The 10,875-nt window shown below is 38.4% G+C and overlaps 1 protein-coding gene across 1 annotated transcript; it reads left to right on the top strand.

Moving 5' to 3' along the window:
* The first annotated feature begins 9,637 nt into the window (after nt 1-9,637).
* On the top strand, nt 9,638-10,474 carry LOC110944849 (extensin-1-like). Its single transcript, XM_022186494.1, has one exon. The coding sequence runs from the start codon at nt 9,638-9,640 to the stop codon at nt 10,472-10,474; it is 837 nt and encodes a 278-aa protein (XP_022042186.1).
* The last annotated feature ends 401 nt before the right edge of the window (nt 10,475-10,875 follow it).

Raw genomic sequence — 10,875 nt, 5'->3', positions numbered from 1 at the left:
GCGGCTCCCTATATATATATATATATATATATAGGATAATTATAATGAGAAAACCCACTCCAGATGAGAAAACTCAAGAAACCCACATGTGTGGCTAGGATTCAGCCACGTCACATGTGCATAAAGAATAAGAGGGGGGTATTTACGTCATTTTACATGTGCCAGAAAGTGTAAGTCTGTTATCTCTCTCTCTCTTTATATCATTACATACTCGACTTTCTCTCTCTTTACATAGATCACAATCCTCCTCTCTCCCTCCCTCCCTGTCTCTCTCTCTCTCTCTCTTTATATCTATATCTTTCTAATACATTTCCAAATCTTGAAGATCATTATCCAGATCCAAAGTGCTCTAAATCCTAAAGATGATCCAGTTGAAAAGTGTTGGTGCACTACGTCTGTCGACTACGTCTTACATCGAGTCTTAGTTGTGTATAGATTAGACATGGCACAAAAACCAAGAAATGTGTATTAGCTAGGGTTCGCTTATGTGACCTTGGTTAGTTTCGCTTTTGTGTCCAATTGTCATAGGTCCGCTTATATGTTATTAGTTAGATCCGCTTATACGGACATGACCGTATAAGCGAAACCTCCTCAGCTATATAAGGAGGTCATTCAAGCGAACCTAAGCACATAGTTGAAGGTGTATTCTTCCGGTTAACCACGAAGTGCTGCCGAAGTGCTGTCAGAGTCTGTAAACGTTATCAAGATCAATACAACAACAATTTAAAGTGAATCCGACTGAAATAGCACCAAATCATTAGTTTCCGCCTCTTGATTTGGATAGGAATTCTTCTGATCGACTCAATCAGGGCCGAACGCGATCCTACAAGTGGTATCAGAGCTCAGGAGGAGGAGTTCTTGCCATTTCAGCTGCATTTCATCTGTTTTTCTACACTTTCTTCAAATTTTTAAAATTTTTCACGGTAAAACCAGCTCAATTTCACACACTGCACTCGGAATCATGTATTAGTAAACCCTTGAAAGTTTTAGATTTAAAATCAACCTAGAAAGTAGGATTTTTGGGGTTTCGCTTATTCGTGCACGTTCAAAAAGTGACATCAGCAGATAGGTTCGCTTGAAGGAACTAGATAGTTTCGCTTTTGTGAATGAAAAAGTCAGTAGTTTCGCTTCAGTGACAATGTAGTTTCGTTCCAATGGACAGTTAGTTTCGCTTAAGTGTCACCTAAGTTGATAGTTCCGCTCAAGAGATCCGCTTGAACAGACATCAAGAGAACCGCTTGAACAGACATCAGGTAGATCCGCTCGGGTGACATTCAGAAGGTTCGCTTATTTGACAACTTGTAGTTCCGCTCGTAATATACTAAAAGGTTCCGCTTCAAGAACACTTAAAGGTTCCACTTATTGTGACAAGTGAAGATTCTCTTTTGTGACACATTAAGTAGTTTCGCTCCAAGGGTCAAACTTGCCTAAACTTGGAAGTTTTTGTGAATTTTGGACAATCGAACAATGGACACTGAATTCTATAACGCCTTTGCTAGCCCGATCTCTATTACTCAGAATGCTTTGATTGATAATGAAACCGGAACGTCTCAGAAACCGCCTAAACTCATGGATATTGATGACTATAACGTGTGGTCTGAACGATTTGGAAACTGGGTCGAGGCTTATCACTTGGATGCATGGGAACACACTGAAGAACCATATGTTAGACCCGTTACAAATGGTGTGCAGCAAACAATTCGAGAAATGAGTACTGAAAATAAAAAGAAATACCGAGATGAAAAATTGATGGTGAGTCTGCTTCAGCAAGCGATAAAAGAAGATATCTTGATATTGCTTCAACATGATGGAACTGCTTATTCAATCTGGACAGAATTGGAAGCAAAATTTGTTGGAAGTGATGATATGCTCAAAAATAAGATGTCTCTCATGAAGAAAGAATTCGATTTATTCCGTGGTTTGAAAACTGAAAACACCAAGCAGATAATTGACAGATATTGTAACTTGGTGAGAAATATGACAAAACTTGGAATTAAGAAAGATACTGACGAATTGATTGAAAAACTTGCAGATGCGCTACAACATGAAACATGGGGAACGTTTCTGATGATGCTGAGATCCAACAGAAAAGATTACAAGAATATGACACTTGGAGATTTCATCAAACACCTGGAAGCTCAAGAGATGGAGCAAAGGAAGATAGCCAGGATGAAGAATTACGATGGAGAACAAGACATCAGCTTATACTACAAGAGTGGTGTTCCTGGAACGACAAGTCATTCTCCAAAAATTGAAACCGCATTCAGTGTGAAAGATTCTTCTGAAAAGAAGTCATCCCAAGGATCAAGCAGTACAAGATTTTCATCATTCGATCCAAACATTTCTGTAACAAAGAATGGAAGAAAACTTCAGTGTAATATTGTTCTTAGTCTTGAAAATGATAAAGATTACACTGAAGAGATTGCTAAAAATCAAATGTCTTTGTTGGGAATGGTTCTTGAGTCTTATAGTAGTTTTGTGGCCGGAAAAATCGGTAATCCAATGCTCACGAAAGAGGATTACGATCAAATTGATGCTGAGGAAATGGAATTGATGGACATTAAATGGTGCATGGCTAGCGTGATGAGACGAGCTGAGAAGTTTAAACAAATTACAGGCCGAGATGATTTTCATGATGTAAATGTTTCAACTTTAGGCTTTGATAAATCTAAAGTTACATGTTTTTGTTGCAGGGAAAAGGGGCATTTTAAGAGAGAGTGCAAAAATCGTGAAGCTACTGGAGCCCAAAATCCTTTTGGAAACAACGATTATCACAAAAAGGCAATTTATCATCAAGTCACACCACCAGCACAACATCAGGCACAAACTGCACATGGGAGAGATGTGATTGATGGATCAAAAAGAGCATGTCTAAGCAAATATGAAAATTTTTCATGGGATAAATATATTCCAACAAAGAGCAAAGCGTGTTTGGCAGAGCAAGATGATGAAAAGTTGGCTGAAGGTTTCTGTTGAGACAATTTTTGCCCAGATTAAGATCTCATGGCCAAAGAAATGTCCAAAAACACTTCAAATGCTCATGCTTTCATCGCTAATGCTTATGATTTGAAATGTGCAGAGAGAAGCAGAAAAGTCATAGAAGCTGCTGAAGCAAGACGGAGAAAGCTTGAAGAAGAAGAAGAAGAAGAGGAAGAGAGATTAAAAGCTGAAGCTGAAAGAAAGAGAAGAGCTGAATTTTTACGTTCAAACAGAACAGTCAAAGAGATTCCTGAATTTGAAGTAAAAGTTGATGCTGAACCTGTCAAAATTCCTGAAAAGTGCATGAATTGTGATTCTTTAATCAAACAGAACAATGAATTGCTACATAATATAAACAGATTGAAAGAATCCTATGATACAATGAATAGAGAAATCAACAAGTATACTGATTCAAGTGGTGAACAAGCTGTAGCAATGAATACATTGAAGATAGCGTACCTGAGACAGCTTAATGATGCTAATTTTCATACAAAGAAATGTGATGATCTGGAGTTGGAATTAGCAACACAAAAGGTAGAAACTGAGAAAGTTAAAAAATTATTAGAAAGTTACTCATGTTCTACTTTTGTTGTTGACAGGATTTATCTGGTTGTGGAGAATTTGAAGACGTTTGGAGAAGAGAAGATGTCCGAAGAAAAGAAATCTGTGACAAAAGATGAAGAAAAAGTGAAGACTTCTGGTAAGAAATCAAGTGTGGTCTACAATAGATGTCTGCCCCCGGTAGAAAATGGATATTCACCTCGAAATCCAAATTCCGAGAGAGTTGAAAAAGCTATAAATTTAGAATGGGAGTCTGGGCCATCGGATAACTTGCCAGAAAATATTGATGTCACATACACGTCATCCGACACTGATCATGAGTCAAAGTTGATAAAAAGTGTGGTCGATCAGGTGTTAGATAAAGATGACAGTGAGGAATCAAACATGGAGTCCAAACCCAAGTCAAAGTCTGAGTCCGATGCGTCAAAGCCATCAGTTAAAAAGGACAAACGGGTTTATGACAAACAATTTTTGCTATCAAAATCTAATTTGACTGATGAATCATTCAAAGTGGCATATACTTTGAAAGATTCTGACAAATTATATTCTGATGATGTTTTTCCAATAAGAGGTGTTAAAGCTGAACTGATAAAAAAGGTCTTCAAACTCACAGAAATTAATATTTCTGAAATAAAAGACTTGTGTTTTAATGAAAAACCTAATCCTTACACCTCAAGAGTTCAACAAATATTAAATAAGAAAAAAGGTTATAGTTCTGGTTTTGATTTTCAAAAGAGATCAAACCATAACGGTAATTTCAAAAAGAAAGGTATTGGTTTTGTTCCACCGAAAAATTATAAAAATGAAAAAATGTATAAACCAAAAACTATGTTTGTTTCAGGGAAAACGTCAGAGGCTGAAAAAGAACAATCATTCAGAAAGCAGACAAATCAGGAATTCCTTGCCAAGAAGCAAGAAGAACTGAAGAAGAATGATGTTCCAAAGAAGATTGAAAAGAGAACCTGTTTTCAGTGTAAAACTGTTGGTCATGTTGCGAAGGATTGTCCGAAGACATTCAAGCCAAAACAGGAAGTCTTTGGTAAAATGAAAGAGAAAGTCGTTGAGAAAACTGAACTTTCAACCCGAAAGTTTACTGGCTTTGAAAATTCAACTTTTAAGAAAGGAGAATGTTCAAAGAGTGCTTTGAAAAGAAACGATAATGTGTCAAATCAAAAATGGGTTGTGAAAGGTTCAGGTGATAACTATGATTCCACAAAATCAGAGGAGCCACGTGTTGAGAAGAAGGTTGAAAGAAAAGTTACAACTATGAACGATGAAAATTTTCCACCTTTGCGTGCTGAAAATTTTATGAAGAAAGTTGGAAAAGTTGAAATTTCAAATCAATTTTATTCTGACAAGAAGAAATTTGATGTTGAAAAAACCTTTAATGGAAATGTGAAACATATTTTTGGCAAAATGGTTAATGGTAAGGCCAAAGGTGTTAAAGAATTTTATGCTGCCAAAAGAGGGGTTCACAAGTCCGTTAAAAGTAAAGATGAAGAAGTTGTTGTTACACCCAAGGAAGGTCAGGCTTGGGTGGATATATTTTTCAAAGAATAAAAACCTGACTTGCCGGAGATCCCAAGTTGGTAATTGTGGATCATGAATCGGCATCATTCTTTGTCATGTTTGTATAATGTGTTTGAGAAGTTTTTGCAGGACTTGCCGGAACTCCCAGGTTTGTAAGCGAGGAGTAGGAATCGGCACTTTGAGAATTCAACCAATAAATGGTAATTGGTTGAAAAACAGGTTTGAAGATTTGTTTGTGCATATGTGCAAATGGTAAATCAAGGACATTAATTTGTACTTGAATTTTTACTACAAGTGGTTGAAAGACAATATGATGAAACACATCCCCGAATTTGTTAATTGACAAATCTACAAGTGGTAAAATCCATCAAACTTATTTTCCGGAAAAACCATTTTGATTGAAACAAACTTGAGTGTTTTGAAATCATTATGGGAAAATAGTTTGTTGTAAGGGGGAGTTCTGATTGTTTAAGCCAAACGGATGGAGAATTGAGGCATTTCGATATCAGTTGTCATGTTCTGTATAGTTTGTTATCAATTTTCGTTAGATGTATTTGAATTTTAGGGGGAGTAAGAATTTTTAGAAAATCCAAAAACATCAGAAAATTTGAAAAAGTTAAAAACATGATAAAACTGAAAAATGAGTTTTGATTGCATATAAGAGGAAATGATAGTACATCAGTGGACTATCACGACATGCTAAAGAAATGTATAGTAAAAAATGTGATAAACAATCTTACTGCGGATGTGTCGGTAGGTTTTCGCACATTTAGTAAACTGTAAAGAGATATAAACCTAAATTTCAAACTTGCTTATTCTGTGGGTTAACAAAATTGCTTGGATATATAGGTAACCCCTGAAATCTTGTTTGAAAGGTCCCTTATTCTGAGATACTAGGTCTTCATACTCAGTGATATCTGGGGTATTATCCCGGGACTTCTGCTGTATGGAAATACTGACCTAGTCCCCGGATAATGCTTTCTGCAAAAAGCTTTGAAATATAAGCTCGCCCTGTAACACCTCGAAAATTCGTGTTATATAAAATAACGACACGTGTCGTGTAAGACGAAAAGCGTTATAAAATTCGGATTTATTAACAATGGGTAAGTGTCGTCATGTTAACTTTTGCACCTCTGAATGACCTCGTTATAAATCCCAAGACTCAAATCGTATTAGAAACATCTAGTGTATGTTCAAGTTCAGTGAATTATAGCAATGAATGATTCATGAATCATTTGGTGGACTCCTACGAAGAAATTCCTACAGTAACCCTTAATTTGCGGTACTTTTATAAAGAATCCAAGCAAGCATACCAATGGTAGGGTATGTTACTGTATTAAGCACTTTATAGAGGCCCCAATCTGATAAAACATGTCCCAAATTCGAAAGCCTCAAGTTACCCCTTCAAGACATCAAAGATCAACAAATTTTGTGCCTGATGACAGGCTTACGGAACACAAGGGAGGGCTTACGGTCCGTAAGCAAGTGCCAGCAACCAGAAAACCGGCTGTTACCTGTTTTGCGCGCATAAAACCGGATTTAACAGTTTTTCCACATGTCCCTTGGCCCCTAAACAACCCCTAAACATGTAGGACACCTGTGGGAATGTTGTGGTTAGTCCTAGACTTAATTGTCAACATGTTGTGGTGTCTTGGATCACTATATAAGAAACTCACAAGTGCAACACATTGATTATTCATTCCTCAACACCTCCTGATCAAGTGTGGAGCACAAGAGCACTCTCCAAGCCTTCCTAATCATCCATTAGACCTTTGTAAGTTGTCTTAACCTTTCTAAATTGACTTTAGCTTAGTAATTTAGCTAAAAGTCAAACCGTCATAATTACGGTTTGACTTCGAGATTAATTATAAACGACTCAGTCAAATCTCGAATGAAAAGTACCTTTAGGTGGGTATATATGTGGGTAATAAAACCTTAAAAGGGTTTCCCCTGACTCCCATTCTAACTAGGTCTAATGTCGAGTCAAACGTGTAATTAAAAAGTCAACAGGAAGTCTAAAATGCGATTTATGCATGATTAACAATGTAGAACACGTATGACCTGTTTTATCATTAATATAACTTGGTAACTAGTGTAAGGACATGTCTAAACATGTTCAACCCGAAAATTTCTTGTTTAGACCCGGTTCGGAACCGAAAGTCACATAGTTTGACTTTCACTTTGACTTTCAGTTCTGACCCATTTAGGCATATTTTAGAAATGCCTCAGAGCTTTAATTGGACTAGGTTACATGTTAGAACAACCCTCTGTGATTATACACCTTGGTTCATTAGTTATCCGATTAATATGCATGCTTCCGTTAATTGCTCATATGTTGACCGTTATGCCCTTATTACCTTAAAACGTGATTTATGAAAATGTAAAAGTGTACTTAGTCACTGATATATAGACTTGTATGCAAAGTTTGACATCAGTTTGACTTGTAGATTAAGAGTTATGCTCATTATCGCAAAATGAATGCTTTATGCTAATAAAATGGCGTAATTAGCGTATAGCCTAGTTAAACATACTTTTTGGTATCAAATATTTTACCCACTGATGTAATATATTATTTTGGGATTTTAAAGATTTTTAATTAATTTTAGGTTGAGCATAACTCATAGTCGTAGGCTTAATTCGGTAAATGTCGGTTTTGCCCTTACGGGCCATAAAATGAGATTTACATATCTAAACGACTCCAAACCTTTTGCTACTGATCACATATGATAAATAAATTCTTTTAAGCCTTCTGGAAATATAAAAATATCAGATTTAAGTATCGAACCCGGAAATGGCCTTTAATTGCCTTAATTAGCGTTTTTAACTCATAGTATGTTTTAAAATCATATTGGACATACCCGGGTTGATACCTACTGATATGAGAGGCAAATTATAATATTTTAACAGTAAGCAAAGGTGGATAAACTCAGACTTCAATTCTGAGCTTTTCGGCTTATGTGAAATTACCAAAATACCCCTACGGGGCATAGTTTGGTTAAAAACGATAAACTTCACACATATGCTTTATCTTACTGTTATAACTCATTAATTGGAGTATATTTACTGATTACATCAGACCTGTAACTCAGTTAAACACTTAAACCTTTTTCAACCTTTAAAATGACCAAACTACCCCTACGGGGCCTAGTTTGTGTTTAAACACGTTTCGGGCATAATGAAAGACACCTTACTGATGTCACAACATATTTGAGACATAATTAACTTAGGAAAACTGTATATAGCTCTCATGACTACCCGTCACGCTTATTACGCGTACGGTTCGGTTTATGTAACAAGTTTACATAAATTAACCGAAACGGGTTAAACCTTAACGATTTTATCTCAAAATCCAGAATGTGAATAATAAACCCATATTAAACAAGTCTCTGGATTTGTCGGGTCTAAATCACATTCTATCCGGTCTTCGCTTAATCAGGCGTACGAACCGTATCTTTGAAACTAGTCGGTCTAAGCTTAAGCTTAATAAAAGGCCCGTTAGAATCCTAATAGGTTATTATAAACCTTCGTTCCAGATAAGGAGGACCAGTAAAAGCTACTTGCGTTTGCTTATTGTGATTTATACATTGCTCAGGTAAATACTTTTAACTTATTTTCCCTATACGGGCTTGGGTTACTGTATATAGCATACCGCTTGATCGAGCATCAAATCTCCACAGTTAAGTGGGTAGTTGAATAATTTGATCGGCTCGTTTAAACAGTCTTGATTACTTAAAGTCTTTGGGGGGTTAATGACCATGTCCCGGATATCCTTGGCATCATCTTACGAGATGGCCACGACCTGAGCACGGGGTGTAGGCGTACACCTGTCAGTGTATAACTCTACGATGTGGTGTGTCTATTAATCTTTAACCCGGACAAGATCCGGGCTACTGAACGCACAAGTAACATGTAATTCGTTCACAAGATTATAATATTAAATAATTCTCCCAAGTTAAAATAAAAATGTTTATGCCACGTGCATCCAAACCAATTTTCAATCATTTTCCAAAATGAGTCAGTTGATTGTATTTACCAGTGTAAACTGACGTATTTTCCCAAAAAGACGGAATGCAGGTACTAAACGAAATTGGCTGGATTGTCTCCTTAGCATCAATAAAAAGTCTCGCAAGCTTAGGATGCCTGAAGTATGTTGAACTATTGTCTCATATTTTATTTCGATCCGTCTGTGGATAAACAATCGAATGTTGTGATACTTGATATTACAATAATTAAATTCGGTTGTATTACATCTTTTAAATTGCTTCCGCTGTGCATATTGAATATTGTGTTGTTTGACTATTACGTTGCCAACCACGTCACGATACTCCCCCACCGGGCCCACCGGTGACACGTGGAAATCGGGGTGTGACAGGTTGGTATCAGAGCCAACACTGAGTGAATTAAACACTAGCCTTTTGTGTTTAATCTCAGTTACACAATTGCACAATTCTAAACTTCGAGTCTAGACCTACAACATAGGACAAATTCCACTTTAATTGTATTGTCCTTTATTTCTGTATATATTTTGTTTTGTTATCTCATGCCATATTGCTCAGGAACGAACAAAATGCCGCCAAGATTCTTCAGGAGAAGAGGAAAAGGCAAGGGGCCAATCACCGCCCCCAATAATAATGAAGCTGGACCCTCGAATGCGCGAGCTCCATCTACCACGGAGAGTGACGATCCCCGGCAGAACCGGAGGAACCTCTTTGAGCCGGCTAGACGGTCGGTCTCACACAGTTCAACACCTCCTAACCCTTATGGGCCACAACCAGATTATGAGCCCAACAACCCTCAACCTTCATACATACCATTACAGCGATCCTTATCGCACAACTCCTTCGGTGACCCTACACCAGTTTTTAGGGGCCCGTTTAACCCGGCAAACTTCCTGCAAGAACCAGGGAATTTTAACCCATTAGGTCCAGAAGATCATTTCTCTGGAGATCATGCGGACGACATGGACGAGGATACGGACCCTGTCGAGCCTGCCAGTGGCACACCAAACCACCCGATAGAGATCTCGGATGGATCTTCCTTCCACGGATCACCCTATGTTGGTCCAGATAGCTTTCAAGCTATGTTTACCAGGCACGAATGGTACTATACGCCTCCTCGCCATACATCACCTCAGCAGCAGCAACACCAGCAACAAGATCCCTTTGAGGATCCAAGGTTCGTGGCAGTCACGCCACCACCTCCTCCACCCCCAGTTCAACCGGCACCCCCGCAACCACCAAGGCGTAGGAGAACCGGAGCGCGTATATCTGCGCGAACAGGAGACTTTCATTTTAGTTCTCCACTACAATCAAGCGGCCAGCCACTACCCGCCACATCAAGAAGATCCACAAATGGGTGGGCCTTCACACCCAGTTGCACCACAACCACCGCCTATGGGTTTTGATAACCCAATTCCGGCATACACGGGTTCCATGGCGTACAACCCGTTTGAGCAGCCAGTACACACCAACTACAATTACGCCGAAGCCGATCCGTACGTGGTAGTGGCTAACTATAGCACCCAATGACCCTATGGAGATCCATTGGGAGTAGGGTACCCAACTCATGGGTACCAGATACCTGCAAGACCTATCATACGGACACAATCGCAACCACCAAGGTTCTCTCCGCCTGAGCGTGAAGAAATTCTGCAAAGGTTGGACTATGTAGAGCGAGAATTTCACAGGGAGCGAAGGGAGCGACAAACGTTCTTCCAAGGATTGACAAGCCTGATCAAAGGAAAGAGCAAGAAGGACCACTGAATCCTTCCAAGTATTGTTGAGCCCCTGCGTGGGCCAGTCTTGT

Source organism: Helianthus annuus, chromosome 6, assembly GCF_002127325.2.
Source record: "Helianthus annuus cultivar XRQ/B chromosome 6, HanXRQr2.0-SUNRISE, whole genome shotgun sequence".
Classification (NCBI taxonomy): Eukaryota; Viridiplantae; Streptophyta; class Magnoliopsida; order Asterales; family Asteraceae; genus Helianthus; species Helianthus annuus.
The sequence above is the reverse complement of the archived record's forward strand: the minus strand, read 5'-3'. Positions and strand labels throughout refer to the sequence as shown.

Coding starts and splice junctions, on each gene's coding strand:
- LOC110944849 (XM_022186494.1), top strand. CDS start 9,638: ATGCCGCCAAGATTCTTCAGGAGAAGAGGAAAAGGCAAGGGGCCAATC.